Source organism: Carcharodon carcharias, chromosome 2 (assembly GCF_017639515.1).
Source record: "Carcharodon carcharias isolate sCarCar2 chromosome 2, sCarCar2.pri, whole genome shotgun sequence".
Lineage (NCBI taxonomy): Eukaryota > Metazoa > Chordata > Chondrichthyes > Lamniformes > Lamnidae > Carcharodon > Carcharodon carcharias.
Window position 1 is genome coordinate 221,395,427 of NC_054468.1, and position 22,024 is coordinate 221,417,450.

At 48.1% G+C, this 22,024-nt stretch overlaps 1 protein-coding gene across 3 annotated transcripts in view; it reads left to right on the plus strand.

Annotated features, from left to right (window-relative positions):
- smyd3 (SET and MYND domain containing 3) overlaps nt 1-22,024 on the plus strand; it is a 921,006-nt gene that overhangs the window by 681,219 nt on the left and 217,763 nt on the right. Inside the window, exon 1 of one of the 3 annotated variants that reach the window (XM_041183002.1) lies at nt 4,244-4,347. The exons of the other annotated variants lie outside the window; for them this stretch is intronic. Coding sequence (XP_041038936.1) covers nt 4,336-4,347 — 12 coding nt within the window. The 5' untranslated portion in view covers nt 4,244-4,335. Of the gene's footprint in view, nt 1-4,243; nt 4,348-22,024 lie in introns of those variants that run through there. 3 annotated transcript variants of the gene reach the window in all.

Genomic DNA, 22,024 nt, shown 5'->3' on the forward strand with positions numbered 1-22,024 from the left:
TGTATGTGGACATGGACTGCTTCAGTATCTGAGGGGTCGCGAATGGTGCTGAACATTGTGCAATCATCAGCAATGATGGTACACACTGCTGCAAGTGTATGTTGGTGATGGAGGGAGTGATTGTTTAAGTAGCTGGATGGGATGCTGAGTGAGCTGCTTTGATGTGGATGGTGTTCTCAAGGGTAATTAGGCATGGGCAACAAACGCTGGCCTAGACTAGATATTGACCAGGTCACCTGTTCTGAGGATGTTGGTTGAGGGATAAATACTGGGCAGGACCCTTTTCCAGAGGGATAAATACTGGACAGGACCCTTTTCCAGAGGGATAAATACTGGACAGGACCCTTTTCCTTTAGTTCAGTGGGTTTACAGAGTGAGTAGCCCAGCCACGGAGAGCTGGGAAGTCCCAAATTTAAACCTTATTGACCTGTGATGACTGAGATGTTTCTCGCTGGGGGCACTTTAATACATCCCTGGCACCACTAGGTGAGGTAGAGGAAATTCAGGCAGGGTCTCCTGTTAAATTTACCCTGAAGAGGATTCAAAGCGGAGGAGGCAAGGGAGAAAAATTAATCTGGGAGAACTTCTCCTCAAACAGTGCCATGGGATCTTTTACTGGAACTTCAGAGGGCAGACAGGGCCTCAGCTTAACATTGCAACTAAAGGTGACGCCTCCGACAGTGCAGCACTCCCTCAGTACTGAAGTGTCAGCCTCGATTTTGTGCTCAAGCCTCTGGAATGGGGCTTGAATTTGCGACCTTCCAATTCAAATGAGAGAACAGCGGATCCTCAAATTGAAAAGAGGCGGAAAGCTAAAAGAATGCAGAAAATGGTGGAAAATTCCGAGGCTGATCTGTAAGCTTCAGTGCGCGAATAGATGACTGCTACAGCTGAACTGGGGGGGTGGGGGGGGGCTGGTTACAGAGCAGCACTCGCAGAGGATAACTCCTGACTTGAGGGTCACTGCACAACCACTGTTCTGAGCCGAAGAACATGACAAGAGCCTGGTTAGGAAGGCACAGAATTAGCACAACCGCAGCACCGATGAACCCACTGGCAAGTCACAGAAAAACCGCTTTGAGAGTTTTCTTATCCGCCATTTCAATTGCCTCAGTCTGCGGTCAGGGGGTCAAAATGAGGTTCACAGCCGAACTTTTAAAAAATGACTTCGTTCTCGATAATGGGCAGGATATTGTCAGCTCCGATGGATCCCCCCATCGCCAGGGCCAGAAGTGGGAGCGAGCAGTCCGCACTCAGGCGGATGGTGAGACCCTGCGGTGATGCATTTTGCTGGCGCCCGTGGCCTATTAACAGGTTGTCGCTGGAGCTGCTACCCAACTGAGGATGGAGGCCCACCCCTCCATCCCTTCGCCACCCAACACCCCCCCCCCCCCCCCCCCCCCCCCCCCCGCCTCCCCCCAGCCCCCACCGCCCACCACTCACAGCTGTTGGCCCAATCAGAGGGCCGGCAGCTCAGCAGCATCAACTTCCCTCCAGTTAGCGGTTGCTGCTGCTGAGGCTGCAGTGAGAAGGAGAGGCGGACTCAGTGTTGAAGGCACGTAGTTGTTTCTGAAGAAGCTGGGGGCCAGTGATCAGGGCAGCAGGTTGTGGCCCTTGCCGCCTCGCCAATCAAGGAGAGTTGCCCCCAAGAGCTTTTCTCCGAGCACGTGCACAAATTTCCCCAAGTGCGTCAGTAGGAATCCCTGTGGCACGAGGTAACCTCTGCCTCCTCATGGTGGGAAAAGCACTTCCGAGCGTATCTTCCACACAAAAAAAAGACAAAAGGGAGTCAAATGCCGGGAGCTTTCCGGGTGAGGGTTTCAGGAATAATGAAGGGTAATCATGGGAAGCTGTGCTTGGTTTATATTTAGATCAAAATCGTTCAAATGAATTCAGCTGTGTGGGAAAGAAAACACCAGATTTCGGAAACTTAATTGAGCAAAACTGATTTGGATGAAAGCTATTAGCAACGCAGGCTCTCGTAACGCCCATCCACCCCCCCGCCGGCCTCCCCACCACCTTTCCCAAATGGTTCTAAACTCTGACACCAGCTTGTTCTCAGTGTTGCCAAAGCCCAGAGTTCCATTCCGTGGGCCCCTCCCTGGTTATACCGTACTGTCTCCTCCCCTCCCAGAACTAGCCAACCCAGACTCACACGTCGTGCATCTTACCATCGATCTTGTTGTGCCTCTCAAGCTTTTTCAAAAAAAACAGTAAGAGGTTAAGCTGAGTGCGCAAGCGAAAGTATATGAATAATCACTTGGTAGTACATAACTTGAATTTTGCTGAGAAGAGAGACATGTTCCTGAAGCTTTTCATCTTTCACTCACCAGGACAAATGCAAGAATGCCAAATTTCAAACAATCCTGAGTGCACTAATAACCACACTAACAGCCAATTTAAAACAATCAGTTGTGCTCGTAACGTGGCTCATTTACACTTGCTCGAAGCAACATACATTCATACACAGGGACTGGTGCTCTACAAACAAAAGGGATGAGTTCAAGCCTTGTGGTTTTTTTGAATTATCCGGGGGCTTGGGGAGCCTATAGTTCCCTGTTGCTTTTCCCATGGCAACACGTTGGCTGCTCAGAGTTGACTTGCCAACCACTCAGCATCCTTTTCTCCTGAAGTATAAATTGTTGTAGTGTTTGAAGTTTGGCATTCTTGCGTTTGTCCTGATGAGTGCAAGAGGAAAAGCTTCGGCAACCTCGCTCTTCAGCAATACATATAAATTATCAATGGACGAGATTTGTAGTTTTTGTAGCAAAATGAACAGAATGCCGTTAGTAGAAAACATAGGAAAGAGGAGCAGGAGTAGGCCATACAGCCCCTCGAGCCTGCTCCTCTATTTAAGTAGATCATGGCTGATCTTCTACTTCAATGCCATTTTCCCACACTATCCCTATATCCTTTGATGTCTTTAATATCTAGAAACCTATTGATCTCTGTCTTGAATATACTCAATGAGCAACTAAAGCCCTCTGGGGTAGAGAATGCCAAAGATTCACACCCTCTGAGTGAAGAAGTTCCTCCTCATCTCAGTCCTAAATGGCCTACCCCCTATTATGACACTGTGTACCCTGGTTCTAGGACACCCCCCCAGCCAATGGGGAACGTCCTTCCTGCATCTATCCTGTCGAGCCCTGTGAGAATTTTATATGCTCCATTGAGATCACCTCTCATTCTTCTGTACTCTAGAGACTACAGGCCCAGTGTCCTCAATCTCTCCTCCTAGGTCAATCCTGCCATCCCAGGGATCAGCCTGGTGAAACTTTGTTGCACTCCCTCCGTGAATACTAAGCATTAGAAGTTCTAGGTGTCAGAACTTCATGGGACCAGCTAGATAGAGTAAGGAGTCTTTGAAGAATTAAGTTCTTTTCATTTTCATCAGTCTTGTGTCAGGCAGAGAGCTGTGACCTCTCCCTAGGTCCTTAACCAAAGGATGGACACGCCCCAGACTGAGCTGGTGCTCTCCTTAGCCCCATTCTTCCCAAAGGGCTGCAAGCAGTAACTTCTACCACTGGCTGTAGTTTCACTGTAAGAACAGTGAAGATGAGAAGGCAATTTGGATCTACCAAAGCTCACCTGATAAATCATTTCTATTCACCAGAATCTAAAATTGTTAAAGAATGCGTTTGAAAGCGAAGTTAATTAAAGCCGTAACTTAAAACGGTCGCCTGAGAGCATTTAAGAGATATTTCAGTTTTGGAAGCATCTTCCCCTTATTCACCAAGGCCTTAAAGACAGATGGTCGTTCTGCAGTATGTTCGTCTGCCCTCAGGCAGCTTGCTGTTTGTCTTGGTGCGGTGAGGCAACATTTTACAGTTGAACCCATTACAAACATCAACAGGCACTCAGAAACCAAGACGGGCTCTTGCAACACGGTACAGGGGTATAGGGATCTTCCCACATGTGCTTCCATAACCGAGTACAAGAAGTAATCCCAAAACGAGAGTTTCTCTGTGTGCTAGGTCAGCAGTACAAGGGCAGATCGGTTCAAGGCCGTGAAGGGCAAATTTAAGGCAGTTCTGTGTGTGTGTGTGTGTGTGTGTGTGAGACAAACAAAGCAATTTTGCCTCATTTTAATCGCAGCCGCCTTAATTAAATCACAGCGCACAAGGAAATTGTTCAAGAATGTGATGTCAGATTAGAATCAGATGTTAGCCATGTGGAATTATGTATTTTATAATTGACGAAGGGCAGCATTTTGTTTGTGACCTCTTGACGGAGGAGGAGACAACAACAACCAGCATCCCTTAACGTGGCGAAGCCTCCTCGAGGCCCCCTCGACAGGAGTGCGATCAAACAAAACGTGATTCTGAGCGACCGGAGATGCTGGGACAGGTGAGAGGTAGTTTTTCGGCAGTGTCATAATGGGGAAGATGTAGGCGGAGGGGCAGAGAGGTTTGGGGAGGAAATTCCAGAGCTTCGGGCCTAGGACGCCGAAGGGAAGTTAGAAATAAACTGCCCAAGCCTAGCTTTTCCAATCAGCCTTAATTTCAATGCCAATGGGGCTCATTTATTTTAAATGGGTTACATGCCTGCGCTATTAGAGTAAGATAGCCAGGGGTAATTTTCACCTTTAGCATCTGGGCAGTACCCTAGCAGAGAGAATGGCTTAGGATGTTAGGATTTAATCCAATTGATATTTCCCAGGCAGCAGGGCCAGTGCAAGCATTAGGCGCTTGCCAAGAGTGGGGAAATTTGGGGGGAGTTGGTGGTTGGTGGGGGGGGAGGGAGGGTGGGGGGAGGGGGGGCAGGAAAATTCTGCATGAACTATTGATGAAACTATAAGTGAACAAGTAGGCCATGTGGCATCACGGCACATGGGGGAGAAAGTTGCCTGGGCACAATATTGTAAAGGGAAGGCTGAAACGGAAAAAGAGCAAGCAAAGCGAGAAAGTTCCTTTCTGAAGTATCCTCATCCACAACCTCAAGATGAAGGTAGCTCAAAGGATCAACCAGAGCGCGAATCTGAGATGACAGTTTTGTCTACAATGTACAATCGCATCGTAATATTCTCCTCTTTCATGTAAGATAAATGCGGATTTTTTTTATTCACACTAATACACAATATTCATTTTTGAAAGTTCATTATTGGGGGATGAGGTGTGGGGCGCAAGGCTGAAGGGTCGTCTTGGGCGCCTTATACTCTTACATAGGCCCTGGCAGGAGGAGAGCATTGGTGCTCCGCAGTCTTGGAATGATGCATCATTAGGTCTCCAGCTCCTGAGAACTTCTGGGATGCTTTTGTCAACACTTTGTGTCTCTTCAAGCACTCAGAGAGTAACGTGGAATAAGCCTTTCCCATGGGTTAAACACCTCAGTATATGTTCAATTCATAAGTTACCGTTGAGGAGGAGCTGAATCCAGCCTTTCAGAGGCCTCTCGAAAAATGTAACAGAGCAAGAGTTTCTTTGTGGCCAGGCGTTTACTGCAGGCTTACCTCAGCGCTGCACATGCCCCTGATTGACAACCAATGGTTGACGGATGAGACCAGCAATCGATAAGGACTGAAGGATGTAATCCATGTGTCAGGCGCTTCATGTTTCCTTTCTTAAATTCCTTGGGTTGTTTTCCTTGTATTCTATTGTTCTCAAACATGGTGTCAGTCAACTAAATCTACAAAACACAGCTGGAGGATTAGAAGCACAAAAGCCCGACCATTGTCATTGCTTATCTCCAACTCGCTCTTGCTGGGAGAGGCTCCATTCTAAGCAGTCAGCTTTCCCTGTGATTTTATTGATTTGCTGCCTCACAGTTTCACAGCTAAAGCGCCAGAACTGGCACATCAGTTTGATCCAACGTGTGGCCATGCCTTGGCCGAAGGTCCAACTGGACTTCAGCATCGTTCAGATTCAGCTTATTTATTTCCTGATTAAGCAGCTCGTCAATTTTAAAATCCCCACCTTTGTTTCCGGATCGCTCTCTGGCCTTGCTCTTCCCCCATCTCTGTAATCTCCTCTCGCCCCACAATCCTCCGAGATATCTGCACTCATCAATTCTGGCCTCTTGGAGCATCCCTGATTTTAATCGCTCCACCATTGCTGCCTGGGCCTTCAGCAGCCTCGGCCCTAAGCTCTGGAATTCCCTCCTTAAACCTCTCAGCCACTCTGCCTCACTTTCACCATTTAGAACTCTCCCTAAAATCTATCGCTTTGACCAAGTTTTTGGTCACCTGTCCTACTATCTCCTTATGTGGCTCAGGATCAAATATTGCTTTATAATGCGACTGTGAAGTGTATTGGGCTGTTTTACTACATTAAAGGCACTATATATATATATATATGTATGTGTGTAAGTTGTTGTTGTAGTTAAAAGCCTCCAAGGTGCTTCAAGGAAGCATTATCAAACAAAATTTTACACCAAGGCATATTAAGGCCTTTAAATTAAACTGAGCAATTCCTATTCACATCTGGCTTGGATCCAGCTCAAAACAGCAAAATGCTGGAAAGACTCAGCAGGTCAGGCAACATCTGTGGAGAGAGAAGCTGAGTTGACATTTCAGGTTGACGACCTTTCACCTGAACTGGGGAAAGTTGGAGTGAGAGGGTGGGTGGGAAAGCGGGAAAAAGGACAAAAGGGATGGACTGTGATCGGATGGGTGGCCGGAGAGATCAAGGGCAAAAGGGTTGGCGGTGCTAGGCCAAAGGGAGTGGTAGTGAAACAAGTAAAGAAACGAAAGGTGCATCTGGAGGGGGTACAAATGGCAGAATGTTGAATGGCTGCCATCCGAAAGCCATACAAAGAGAGAAACAAAAGAGTAAAACCAAAATGAGCAAAGAGAAAGGAAACAAAATGAGGGCAGTCCTGAAGATTGTAGAGGGCCTCATTGAAAGATGAGGTGATGTTCCTCAAGCTTCATTGGTACACTGCAGCAGGCCAAGGACAGAAAGGTCAGAGTGGGAGCAAGGTGGAGAATGAAAATGAGAAGTGACTTAGATCTAGTGATATTGTCAAGGGCCCATGGAATGATTTCAGTTCTTAATGTTCATTAGTTGCTGATCCCATCTGACGTTGGCTGTCAGTTGGACAAATGTGACATTTAAGTAACCCTATAGTAAACCCCTGTTTGTGGCCTCAAAATAGTTCTCATTCTGTTTCGCTTTTAAAGAGGCCTTTTGGAGCCTGGCTTCATCTTGCACCTATGTGGTAACTTACTGAGATGTGAGGGAGAGAGGCCAAAATATTTCCAATTTGGACTGCCAGCCAAGCCTATAATAAAACAAATGACGGCCAATCATAGAATTATTCAGCATAGAAGGAGGTCATTTGGGCCTGCAAACTAGTGCTGCCTCTTTGTATCTCAGTTGTAACACTCTTGCCTCTAAGTCAGAAGGTTATGAGTTCAAGACTGTTGCAGGGACTTGAGCCCAAAATCTAGGCTGTCAATTTAGTGCAGTACTGAGGGAGTGCTGCACTGTTGGAGATGCCATCTCTCAGATGAGATGTTAAACTATGGTCTCGTACCCCCTCTCAGGTGGACGTGGAAGAGCGTGGGGGTGCGATAAAGAGCTAGGGGTGACCCGGCCAACATTTATCCTTCAGGCAATGTCAGTCAAGATTGATCACAAAATCATTTGTGTTTCTGGAACCTTGCTAAGCACACGTTGGCTTCACAAGTATTTTGTTGCCTTTGAAGCACTTTAGGATGGCCTAAGGCCATGAAAGGCATTATAAAAATGCAAATTCTTTCTCTTTAAATATATAAAAAATTTTAATCTCATTGAGACGACAGTGCAAACTGTATGAAAGGAAAGACAAATGGAAATCACTTGTTGGCCAACAGGAGAGTGTAGGATGCTACTAAAATGGGAAAAGGTAGGTGAGAGGCTGAGATAAAGCACAATCTAGGGATGACAGTTTAAATCTATTTGGCTTGTGGGCAGATATTTATCGCTCTTTCTATGTCTCACTTTTAACGATCAAGCATCGAAAGGACTAGCCTAGGGAGTTGGAAGAGCAAAGCTTTCAGTGGAAGCTGGGATAACAGTTGGAAAAAAAAACTGAATGACCATCAATACTGAGCGTAGACCTGGTGAAAATGCCCTAAATCAAATCTTGGGCTCTTCAGCCTGAATTTTCGCTCCTGGGTCAGGACTGTAGAGTCGGGACAATTCCCTGCTCCATAAAACCACCCCAGGGTAAAATGTCCTGGATTTTTGGTTGGGGGGGCGGGGGGCGGTTGGCGGTGGTCGTGATGGGGTGGGTGGTGGTTGGGGCTATAGTAGGTGAAAATAAGAGTCTTGGTGGGCTACTCCAGATATAGTTGGAAGCTGCTGGGTGCAAAGTTGAGCTGGGCAAAAGGCCAGCCCTGGTGCTCTGGCACTTTGTTGAACATATGAAAAAATGGCCCTCAAACAACCCATGGCAACCCATGCCACATCAAGCTCTTTGCCCACCCTATGACCCTTTATAGCCTCTATGCCAACTTAGTGCCCCCCACACACCACCATTTGCCCATAAACCTACCCTGCCAACTTACCCAGTGTCCACCGTGGGCAGATCTCAGGAGCCACACTTGGCTTCAATAAAGTTCTTAAGTGTCTGTTGATGAATTCCCTAATTGAAAAATAAACACTCTCACTGATTAAAAACCCCTTCACTATATTTAACTTCCTTCCATTCCTTTTAGAAAAAAACATTCATATTCATAGTTCTACTTCAAAGAGTTTATAACCAGTTAAAACTGTCAGTTAAACTGTGAACTGACAGGCACTCCACTGTGACAACGATAGATTGTGAAATCAGTCATGCAGCACTAATCCTGTAATGGTAGTCCTCAGGCTCATAGCAACAGACAGAGTGAAATAGCCAAGCACTGCTTTTTTAACACTGCATATAGTCTTTTCAAATATTTAAAGGGCAGGAGATTTAAATTTTTTGACAGCTCTCTTGACAGTTCCAATGAGTTTATGCAGTTTTTACACACATTCATACCTAATTTTAACAATCCCAAAGGGCACATGACCTCTCCCAAAGTTCACCTGACCTCTCCCAAAGGTGCCCCGGCACCATATCCAAAAGGATATCCTACCTCTTTGTCTGCACAAAAGTTCAGGCCTTAGTTGTCAGGCCTCGCTCTGTGGGCAGCACTCTCACCTCTGAGCCACAGGGTTGTAGGTTTGAGAACCACCCCAAAGAGCACAAAATCTGGGCTGGCATTTCAAGGCAGCACCAAGGAAGTGTCAGAGATGCTGCTTTTCAGCTGAAATGTTAAACCGTGACCCCCATCTGCCTTGTCTGGTAGAAATCCCATGACGCTATTCCACGAGTAGCAGGGCATTATCCCTGGTGTTCTGGTCAATTCCTATTCCTCAACACCACAAAAACAGATTATCTAGTCATTATCACACTACTCTTTGTGGGAGCTTGCTGTGCGTAAATTGGCTGCTGAGTTTCCTACAACAGTGACTACACTTCAGAAAGCACTTTGTTGGCTGTAAAGTGCTTTGGCACAACCTCGGGTTGCGAAAGGCACCATATAAATGTACATCTTTCATCACCCCCCCCCCCCACCCCCCGACTTGTGTGCCTCAATCTGCATAAATGCATCCTGTTCTTTGTTATATTACCAGTATCCAAGAGAGGGAGCTGTTTTCTCACAGAAACCACACATTCCCCAGTATCTTGCCCCGACAGTTTAAGTGGATTTACAGCTTGGCTTGACACCCGTCGATAGATAATTCCAAACCTTTGGATGGTGCAGACGGTGGGCAGCTTGCAAAATTTCATGGAGCCTGTGGCTTCCCAGCAGCCGTAGGACTTGGCAGTTTTGTACAGGCATAGGGTCTCAAGACCGGCGACTTCTGGACCGAGGCCGTGCCGAATTTCAAATCCTGCTGGAACTTGGGGTTGGGCGGGTGGGGTCAAGGGTCGCTCGGAGCACGGCAGTAGACCGGCGTGCAAGCGATGGGCGTGGGGGTGGGGGGTGGTTAACTAGTTAGGCACCGCACCGCACCAATGCAGCTCCTTATCTGAATCGTCCAGGTAACTTGCCTGTGGTTTTTTTTTTACTCCATTAAAATTGATGCATGGCACATTCTACAAACGCCCGGTTTTCGGGACAACTCCGGTTCTCGGACCGCCGGATTTGAGACCGCCAGGGAATAGATGCCCGAGGCGAGGTGGCTACTGACTGCTTCGAGATATATATTTTTTTCCAGGCTTTGATGGGCTGAACCCTGAGAAACAGTTTTTAAAGCCCCGAGCCCAAGGCGGGGAAGGGGCAGCGGGGTGTAACCCGGAAGTGAGGCGCAGGGAGAGGGTCAGCACCTTCCTCTGGACGCGGAGGGTGGTCCGTGCTCGGAACAGGCAACCCAGGGAGGCTGGTAACCCGCATCATTCCCGTGAACCCCGGGGGTCCTGCCACTCTCCTCAGCTGCGCGAGTCCGTCGAGCTGCCACCCTTTGTTTCCTGAGCAATAATGGGCCGGATTACAAAGTGAACCATTCCAAGAGCGTGGATATAACCCGCCACCCTGGTTCCTCATCCCGAGCTTTGCGAACGCCGGTAGCCTGTGTGTTTTTTTGGTTTGATAACTTAATTGTCGACCCCAAAGGAAACAGGCTGTCGAAGAGAAAATTGCGCCCTAGCTGGGTTTCAGTCATCACTCCGTGCTGAGGCCCAGGCACTCTGGGGGGCAACCTGAAGTTCAACAAGGCCGGTGCTTGTGAAATCACGGGATGAGGAGTTGTGTCAGCTGGAACAGGAAGCAAATCAGATAATATCCAGCTACGTGTGCGGGAACCATGTGGACTGAGCCAGAAGTCGCAGTTGCAGTTGATTTGAGCGTTTCTCTGTGCAAAGTGCAGGGTCGGAGCAGAAAAATGATTAGGAGGCAGATGTGAGTGGTCAGTGGCTTTATGGTTCTGTACTTCTCCAGAGCTCACCTTGCTGTATCGGCAGCCAAGCACATTGATCAACAGGAAGGCAAAGCGCTGCAGATGCTGGAAATCTGAAATGAAAACGGAAAGCACTGGGAAAAAACGCACAGCAGCATCTGCGGAGAGAGAAACAGAATTAATGTTTCAGCTCGATGACCTCCTATCAGAAGCTCGCCCAAGGTTCTGACTTGCGTGAAGCCGAGGGGGGCGATTGAATAATGCGGCTAGCAGGGGATCGCTCCCCTGGGTTTGGGGCTCCCTGTGTGAAAAGCCATTCGCGACTTTGGGAGTTATTTCAGAAAATGCAGAATTGTCAGAGCGCAGAAGGAGGCCATTTGGCCCATCGGGTCTGCACTGCCTCTCCGAATGAGAGTAAACGTCAATGCGTCAGCGTCAAGTTCAACATCGAGTGTGTCCCAAACTTGGATGAGATCGGGGAGATTATTCTTCGGACAAACCAAGCGACCTTACCCGACAACTTAAAGTCCCAGATCATTCCCACTCAAATCCCATGCCACTCCTGTTCCTTAAATCCAGTTTTACGGTGCTGTTGACCAGGTGCAGTTTCCACGACTTGTGTTGATTCAAAAAAAAACTCCAGGGCTTGAGCTCAAAAACCCAGGCCGACATTCCAGTGCAGTACCGAGGGAGCACTGCACTATTTCAGGTGCCCTCTTGGATGAGATGGTAAACTGAGACCCTCGTGGTACTATCCTGGAGAAGAGTGAGGAGTCCCCTGGTGTCCTGACCAATATTTATCCCTCGAACAACATCGCAAAAAAAAAGCAGATTATCCGGTCGTCACCACACTGTTACTTATGGGATCTTGCTGTGCATAAATTGGCCACATTTCCTACATTACAACAGTGTCTACACTTCAGAAAGTACTTCATTGGCTGTAAAGCGCTTTGAGACATCCGATGGTTGTGAAAAGCACCATGTAACTGCAAGGCTTTCTCTTTTCATCATTTTTGAGAGGTTTGCACATCCATAAGACCATAAGACATAGGAGCAGAAATTAGGCCATTCAGCCCATCGAGTCTTCTCCGCCATTCAATCATGGCTGATAAGTTTCTCAACCCCATTCTCCCGCCTCCTTTGATCCCCTTATCAATCAAGAACCTATCTATCTCGGTGTTAAATACACTCAATGACCTGGCCTCCACAGCATTCTGTGGCAATGAATTCCACAGATTCACCACTCTGGCTAAAGAAGTTTCTCCTCATCTCTGTTCTAAAAGGTCTTCCCTTTACTCTGAGGCTGTGCCCTCGGGTCCGAGTCTCTCCTACTAATGGAAACATCTTCCCCACGTCCACTCTATCCAGGCCTTTCAGTATTCTGTAAGTTTCAATCAGATACCCCCTCATCCTTTTAAACTCCATCGAGTATAGACCCAGAGTCCTCAAACGTTCCAAATATGTTAAGCCTTTCATTCCTGGGATCGTTTTCATGAACATCCTCTGGACCATCTCCAGGGCCAGCACATCCTTCCTGAGATACGGGGCCCAAAATTGCTCACAATATTCTAAATGTGGTCTGACCAGACCCTTATAATGTGCAGCCCAACTCCCCGCCCCCACCCCTCCATATGACTGGACCATCCATGCGCACCACAAGCACAAGTGAAAAGAGAAAGCCTTGCATTTACATAGTGCTTTTCACAACCGGACATCCAAATCCCAATATGAACAAGAAGAAGCTCAATCCTATCAGTCCTGACTCTTGTAGGGATACATCTCTGTGTAAGTCCTCACTGCTCTTCGGTAATTCTCTACAGTAACCAACAGTCAGGTGGGAGCCTAGATGGACAAGGGCAAGGAATTTGACCATGGGATGTATCGCAGCCTCGCCTGCTGCCCTCACCTGTTACACATGCATCGCAATAAGCAGTTTGTAGCGGCAGACAATGGGAGCATTATCACAAGCACTGATTCCCACCCAGGAGTTACTCCTACCCCTGAGGTACTGAGGCCCATTACAGACTCTGGGAACGCCCCTGTATACAGTGGGCCATGTTTTTACTGGGGCAAGGGGAAGCTGGATATTGTCTCTATCTGTTTCTCTAATTGGTGAATGTTATTCCAGATGAGAACAAAGTGACCAGTTGCCACACAGTTGGGATTGCTGAAACCGTGAGTTCATCTCGTGGGATGTCACTGTGGTTAGGTCTTTGCTCCGGCATTCTGCTTCTACAGTATGCTGTCATGTAAACCTACTATTTTATCAAGTGTCATTCCCACAGCAGTGCATTGCGTACAACCAAACAATCCCATAGCAATGTGGGGGTCCCAGCCATCATATGTCCCTCAAATTATAACATAGACCAACTGGGCATCATCGCTTTGCTCATTGTGGGATCTTGCTGTGCGCAGATCGGCGGCCGCATATCCTACATTGCAACGGTGGCTACACTTCTTCAAGAGTACCTTATCACCTATGAAGGGCTTTGAGGCATCCTGAGGTTGGGAAAGACACTATGTCGATGGAAGCTTTCTTTTAATTTGTTTGATATTTTGTGGGAAAGCGACTGTTGGTGGTTTTAACCATGTTTCGGAGAGGTATAAGAATAGGCTTAATTAAACAAAATGCAGATGAGCACTGAAGAGAAAAAGTGTTCCTTTCAGACCAAAGGCTTCTCGTGTTCTTTGTTGCTCCTGGTCAAGTTCCACACACAATTGAACTCAGCACAAAGCCTGGAGCTCGGGCTGTAACACAAGTGACTCAAGGTCAGGGGGCTAAGTTTCATGCTCCTACAGGACAAAGGCAAATCTGACCCCGGCCCAAGGAAACCGGGCCCGGACTTCAAAGGTGGGAATTTAAGGGCTTCTCTCCGAACTGCCAGTACACACGACACTTTGTAACGTTAAACTGCAGCTATCAGCTCTCCCCACGCTCAGCAAGCAACCTGCTCACTTCAAAGCTCGGAGGGAGGTCAGCGAGTGAAAGAGGGAGGCGGGGACTCGAATGCTTTCTGACTGGTTATGAATGAGACGACAAATGCGACACATGTTGTGGGATCCCAGCTTTCCTCACACTCGGGCAGCCAGCCAGCAGCAGAAAGGGCCCTTCTGTGCACTGCCAAGTTCACTTGAAAGATCTCGAACGCGGCACGTCTGTTAACCCTGTGCCCTCTCCAGGAAGCACAGAGGTACCAGTGCATCGAATGGCCTTTTTGATGTCAGTACAGTTTCTCGGTGAGGGTCAAGGGGTCAACAGTGTGACAAAAGGGCCAGGAGGTGAGATTTTGGGCAAGCGAAGATGAAGGGAGGTGGTAGCAGGTGACCTACTTTGTACCATCTGGCTCAAGGTTTTGGCCAAGGCTGATACGTGTGAAATCAAAGGAAGATCTGTTTCGAAATAGCCTGAAACCCAAGTGAGGTGATGAAGGGGGGAAGGTAATCCCAGTGTCTGGTCTGGGACTGGAAGACTCTTGCACCTTTTGCATTCCTGGTAAAGCAAACCCCCTTGAGCCTCGCTTCACTTAATGAAATTCATTGAGCTTGTTGTGTTTTTCTTAGTGAAGACGTGTGACAACAACAACTTATATTTATATAGCACCTCTAATGTAATAAAATGCCCCAAGGCGCTTCATGAGACCATTATAAAACAAAACTTGACACCGAGCCACATAAAGAGATATCAAGTCATATGACCAAAAGCTTGGTCAAAGAGGTAGGTTTTAAAGGAGGAGAGAGTGAGAGAGAGAGAGTGTGAGAGCAAGGAAGAGAGGTGAAGAGCTGTAGGGAGGGAATTCCAGAGCTTGTGGCCCAGGCAGCTGAAGGTACGGCCAGCAATAGTGAAGCGATTAGAATCGGCGAGGTCAGAATTAAGTGTGCGCAGGTACCTGAGAGGGTTGTAGGGCTGGATATTACGGAGATCGGGAGCAAGGCCATGTGTTCATGTTAAAATTGTGCTGTAATAGAGTATGGGCTTCAAGTTGGCAGTTAAGAGCTGCTGCCCCTAACTGGGGAAGGAATCATTCAGAAACCATTGCAATAGCCCAAAAACCAGTTCACACTGGATGTTGGGGGGAGCTGGAGGAATCTGTGCCTTCACTCTAGCTTTGGAAATAAACCTGTCTTCAGGAAAAGACTGGCTTCAGCTTCATCCTTTCCTCAATATACGATTAGTGGAATTAACACTATGGAGGGGTTTGAAATCAAGGATGAGAATTTCAAAATGAAGAAGAATCCCAGGGCTTATCCGATTTGTGTCAGAAATCATCAGAGTATCTCAACTATTCCAGCTTCTGTAATTTCTTCCCAACAGCCTGTGTTTTACTGGCCTGCTGCTCTCATTGTTGGGTGGTAATCATCGTTTTCGCCCAGTATCCGGTCTTCCCTTGCACAGTTGACGCTGCCGTTCAGAAAGCGTGTCGATAACCACAAAGGGGTCTCCGGGAATGAATTGCCCAGTTCCATTTTCTTCAGTGGGTTTAAAATCACTGCTCCTTTCCCCACTTGTTGTCTTCAGTGGTCTCTCTGTAGTGGGTACTGGCTAAGTGTCTTATTTAAATATTGACTTGTTTTCAGATCTCCCCACCCCCACCCCCCTCCCCACCCCACCTCCATGGAGCACTGCATAGCTTCCATTTCATCGGTCGAAGATTGGAAGTTATATTACTACTGTATGGAGCTCTGGTTAGGCCTCATCTGCAGTACTGTGTTCACTACACCAGAAGATATATATTGGACCTGGCGGGTGTACAGTACAGATTCACCAGACTAATGCTAGGGTTAAAAGAACAAGTTGTATAAACTAGACTTGTATTCCCTTGAGTGTAGAAGATTAAGGGGTGATCGAATTGAAGTGTTTAAGTTGATTAAAAGGATTGATAGTTTCTCTCCGTCTCCCCTATTTGCCTTGGTTTGATAAATGCTCCTCCTCAAGGCGCCCTGGGACATCTTACAATGTTTAAAGGTGCTATACAAATACAAGACATTGTTGCTGCTGTGCTAGGCTGTTCAGGAGTGATTTCTTCACATTGTGGGTGGGATTTAATGCCCTTCCCCGTGGCATGTTTGGTGGTGGGGATGGCATTTAATCAGGCGGGTGGGGGAACCCCACTTCCTTCCTGCCCGCCACAGACTTAATCGGGGTGAAGACCCGTGATCGGCCAATTCAGGCCTGTAAGTGGCCAACTAATACCCACTTAAGAGCGTCTTCCTGCCACCGCTGGTATTAACCCAGCAGCAGGCGGGGGGTGGGGTGGGGGGGTGTTGGCTGTTAAGCTCCCAATGGTTGGTTGGTAATGAAGAAAGGAATCAAGTCTTAACTTCTTCCAGGTGCAGCTTTATTCCCACTGCCATAAAACTCCATCTTCCCACATTACCACCTGTTTCCCCTTTAATTGCACCCAGTGATGCGCTTAACCAATTTATCTCGTTACCCACATAATCACTTGTTGAGTCTTAACTATTTCCTGTCCCAACGTTCACCATGTGGATGTTAATGCATCCCCATACAGGGTTGCTTGTGGGCTCCTGGGGTGGGGTGGTGGGGTGGTGGGGTGGTGGGAGTGGAAGAGACCCTTGTTCAAAGGCACTCGCTGACCGATTGAGGGAGCCGGCGTCAGGAAGCAAGGGGGTGCGTGGGGGTGGTTCCAACTGAGGGCAACCCTCCTGTCCTTGCTGCCGACCCCACCCCACAACCTCCATCCTGCGACCACCCCAGCTCCCCAGCCAGACAGGGCAAGGCCTCATCCAAAAACCCAGCCCAAAAGAGTGATAGGAATATGGAACTCTCTTCACCCAAAACATCGTTGAATCTGGGAGTCAAATGAAAATTTCAAAACTGATATTGTTTGATTTCTGTTCCGAAAAGGGTATTAAGGGTTGCAGACCAACATGGGTAGATGGAGTTAAGATACAGATTGGTCATGATCTAATTGAATGACGGAACAGGCTCAAGGGGCTGAATGGCTTCCTCCTGTTCCTATGTGCTGTGGTTCTCATCTCTTGCCATGATGTTGGCCAATGTGATTCCTATAAAGTTGGTGTTTGGGCTGCTATCAGGCTGGTTTTCGTGGTTCCCACCCTATGTTGTTTCTGTCGGAAGGCCCTTACTGCTTAAGTGAAAAAGTCATATGAACTGGGATGGCCTGAAAACACAATTACTGTGGATCAAACAGAAAGCCCTGGACCCTTGCTGAGAAAGTACTGTCATTCCAGGTCCTCACTCCACCAGTTAACTGGCTCGTTAACACGGTATCTGTGAGAGTGGACAATTCATACCAGTGTGGAAAACTTTCTGATCTCCTGAAGCTGTTTTAATCAGTGACCTGGAAAAGTAATCGGATTTTATTTTCTTTGCCAATTTTTCCCTCTCTTTGTTCTGAAGGCTCTGACTCTGCCCTGAGGTAGAGCCCCACTGACTCTCTCCCTCACTCTCTCATCTCCCCTGACTCTCCGTCAAACACTCCCTTTCCTTCACCCTCACTCTGTCTCTCCTTTTTTCTCAATCTCCCCTCCCTACCCCCCTTACTCTCTCAACCCTCCTACTTTCCCTCATCTTCTCACTCTCCCCCTCACTCACTCTCCCCATCTCTTGCTCCCTCCGTCCCTCTCTCCCTCCCTCCCTTTCTCTGTTTCTCTCACACTCCCTCTCGCTCTCGCTCTCTTTCTCCCTCTCCCTCTCTCCCTCCCTCCCTCCCTTGCTTTCTCCCTCCCTCCCTCCCTTGCTCTCTCTCTCCCTCCAACTCTTCATCCCTCTCCCTTTCCCTCTCTCTCTCCCTCTATCCCTCCCTCTCTATCTCTGTCTCTCTCCCCTTCCCTCCCTCTCTTTCACTCCTCCTCTCGCTACCTCGCTCCCTCCCTCCCTCTCTCATCCACCCTCACTCTCCCTCTTCCTCACATCCACTCTCATATTCCCTCAGTACTCACCCAGGCACTCTCGCCCACCCTCACATCCTACCTTATTCTCAATCTCTTTCTCTCCTGTCCACCTTCATACACTTGTCCACCTTCATTGTCTCTCGCTTGGACTCTTTTTCCACTGTTTATCGCTCTCACCTGCTAGCTGACTTAGTTACTTTTTCTGGTGGGTCACCCACTCAAGTGCACTCTCTCTCTCACTCACTCTCGATCTCCCTCAGCTGGAATTCTGCCAACTTGTCCATTTAACTTTCAACTCAGGATTATGAGCCACAGAACCAGGGTGGCTGGAGTGTGCACAAGGCTACAGGAAATCTGTGACTTGGTGTTGCTTTGAAACACATTTCCCTAACCCCTGCTCTCACACCCAGCTAGCACTAAGCTCATATCATTGACATAACGTTTCCTGGCCCACACATCCTCAGCTGAGCGATGTTAAGTCACCAAATGTACAAGTTTTAAAACATTGCCGAGAATTACAATGTGACTTCCTTCGCCAACCGATTGGAGGGACCTCTCTGGTTAGATAATGGAAATCGCTGAACATGTGAGACAACTGGCCTCACTAGGACAACCCAGGAACACCACAAGCGAAGGAAACGTTATGTCCTTTTATTCACTAAGAAGAGCTTATCAAATGCAAATAACACCCATAAAAAAACTGTCCCATTAAGCTGCTGTCTGATGCGAGGATTTTTCTGTGAAACTTCTGATGGACAATGTGGGTTAAGCTGTCTTTTTTGCTGTCTTTCATTTCTGTTCACTTTAAATGGATGTTAGTTGAAGTGTTCAGTCACGCTGTTGGTGGGGAGCTATGGCCATGCTGGCTCTCCATCTGTGAGGGCAGGGCAGGGAGGGGCATTTATTATCCCCACTTTGCTCTTCTCCCGCTGGAAGGGCCAATCAGGGAAGCTACAGCCTCTCTGAATCTACTTGACCGTACACTATTGTGATGGTGCGAGGGGTTACAGTCTCTCTGAATCTACTTGACCTTACACTATTGTGATGGTGCGAGGGGTTACAGTTTCTCTGAATCTACTTGACCTTACACTATTGTGATGGCGCGAGGGGGTTACAGTCTCTCTGTGTCTGTCTTGACCTTACACTATTGTGATAGTGCGAGGGGTTACAGTCTCTTTGAATCTACTTGACCTTACACTATGTGATGGTGTGAAGGGTTACAGTCTCTCTGTGTCTGTCTTGACCTTACACTATTGTGATAGTGCGAGGGGTTACAGTCTCTCTGTGTCTGTCTTGATCTTAAATCAAAGAGGTTTTTAAATATTTTTATCCTTTCACGGGATGTGAGTGTCACTGGCATTGCCAGCATTTGTTACCCATCCCTAATTGCCCTTGAGAAGATGGTGGTGAGCCACCTTCTTGAACTGCTGCAGTCCATGTGATGTAGGAACACACACAGCGCTGTTAGGGAGTTCCAGGATTTTGACCCAATGACAGTGAAGGAACGGCGATATATTTCCAAGTCAGGATGATGAGTGACTTGGAGGGGAACTTGCAGGTGGTGGTGTTCCCATGCGTCTGCTGCCCTTGTCCTTCCAGGTGGTAGTGGTCAAGGGTTTGGAAGCTGCTGTTGAAGGATCCTTGGTGAATTCCAGCAGTGCATCTTGTAGATGGTACACAGTGCTGCCACTGTGCATCGTTGGTGGAGGGAGTGAATGTTTAAGGTGATGGATGGGGTGCTGACCCTACGAGCTGCTTTACCCTGGATGATGTCGAGCTTCTTGAGTGTTGTTGGAGCTGCCCTCATCCAGGCAAGTGGAGAGTAATCTTGTGCAAGGATTATTATCTCTCAACCACTGAGTATCCGAAAAATTCTTTGACCCCCCCTCCAAGAATTCAGAACCAATGCGCCCAAATGCACCGACTCGAATGCTGTGAGTATTTCTGTTTCGCTGTTTGTCTTTTTCTGTTCATGATTTGCTGAAAGGGAGGTGCCTTCCGCAGGTTTTCTGGCCATCCACCCAGTACAAATACACGATTCAATTTACACCAGCTGCCGAAATGAATGTAAATAAACCTATCGGCTGTGTTGTTCCATCAAGAAATAAGCATGTCTTATATTCCTTTGATTACAAGGTGGTACCAGCTTGATAACAGTTTCCATATAATTTACACTTGACACAGCCGACTGCTGTTACCTCAAACAACCTAGCGTCTGGAGAAGTGTCAAGTTGCTTTTCCTTCCCTATTTTAAGCGAAGCAACATGTCTCAGCGTGTCACTCGCCTACTTTTCTTCCTGTATCAGCACCAGCCTATTACACTGGCACCCTGGGCTGCACCGTTTGTACAAGGACCCAGGAGCAGGAGCACTGGACCCATGGTGAGGGAGTGATGGAATCGGAGAGCTGTGTCGTGCCCACAGGAAGCAGGGGCTGGGACTGTTCTGGGCTCCTGAATCTGCCTCCCCGTAGGAAACCGATTGGGGAAAGTTACAGATTTTTTCATGCGTTGAACCCTTAATTGGCACGGGAACGGGTTCCTTGTCCGATTAAGGGCAGCGGGTGGGCTAGAAGCTGAAGGGTCAGTCAAAGGCCTTCCAGCGTCAGAGGAGCACCCAGCTGCAGTACAAAGTAACTGGGAGGGCGTCTCAACAAGAAGGTGCCCTTTCAGCCACTTCTGAAAAGCTTTAAATAAAAAAAGAACAGCAAACAAGAGGCTTGGCCACTACTGTGGCATGTCGCGCTGGGGTTACCATAATAAGGTCATCTTTGGCTGCACCCCCACCCAGGCAAAAAGTGGGGGGTTGACTTTGGGGGTAAGGGTGAAGCAAAGGGGTGCCTGTCAGCCCACCAGGAGAGCTCAGACAGCTGATCTGCCCCTCCATTGCCTTGGGAAACTGGAGGCTGACTGGAAAATCCTCATCGGTCTCCTGGACTCAGCTTAAACGAGGCTCTTTCTGAGCCTAATTGCCTCCCTGCCTCACAATGGTGAGGGGTGGGGGGTGGGGTGCGAATCTGCCTCCACCACAATGGCCGACATCAGGGGCGTGGTCAAGAAGCCAACACGTCAGGCGGCCTCATAATTCCCTGGGCCTCATCTACCCCTGCTCTTGATATCAGTGGGTCTGAAAATTCAGCCCAATACGTTTGAAATGATAAAGAGGATTCTGAAGGGTAGATGCAAAGAAACTTTCCTCTGACGGGCAAATTCAAAACAATAAAGTATAATCTTAAAATTAGAGCTAAGCCAGGTTGGAATGAATTCAGGAAACTTCTTTTCAAGCGCAAGGCCAAGGCAAGGAGGTATGAATTCTGGTGATAGACTGTCCACCAATATCCATTACAAGCCTACCGACTCCCACAGCTACCTCGACTACAGCTCCTCACACCCTGCTTCCTGTAAGGACTCCATCCCATTCTCTCAGTTCCTTCGCCTCCGTTGCATCTGTTCTGATGATGCCACTTTCAAAAACAGTTCCTCTGACATGTCCTCCTTCTTCCTTAACCGAGGTTTTCCACCCACTGTGATTGACAGGGCCCTCAACCGTGTCCGGCCCATCTCCCGCGCATCTGCCCTCACACCTTCCTCTCCCTCCCAGAAACATGATAGGGTCCCCCTTGTCCTCACTTATCACCCCACCAGCCTCTGCATTCAAAGGATCATCCTCCGCCATTTCCGCCAACTCCAGCATGATTCCACCACCAAACACATCTTCCCTTCACACCCCCAGCGGCGTTCCGTAGGGATTATTCACTCTGTGGCACCCTGGTCTACTCCTCCATCACCCCCTACACCTCAACCCCCCTTCCACGGCACCTTCCCATGCAACCACAGAAGATGCAACACCTGCCCCTTTACTTCCCCTCTCCTCACCATCCAAGGGCCCAAACACTCCTTTCAAGTGAAGCAGCATTTCACTTGCACTTCCCTCAATTTAGTCTACTGCATTCAATGCTGCTCCCAATGCAGTTTCCTCTACATTGGAGAGACCAAACGCAGACTGGGTGACCGCTTTGCAGAACACCTTCGGTCTGTCCACAAGCATTACCCAGACCTCCCTGTCACTTGCCATTTCAACACTCCACCCTGCTCTCATGCCCACATGTCCGTCCTTGGCTTGCTGCATTGTTCCAGTGAAGCTCAACGCAAACTGGAGGAACAGCACCTCATCTTCCGACTAGGCACTTTACAGCCTTCCGGACTGAATATTGAATTCAACAATTTTAGATCATGAACTCTCTCCTCCATCCTCACCCCCCCTTCTGATTCTCCCCCCTCCTTTTTGCTTTTTCCAATAATT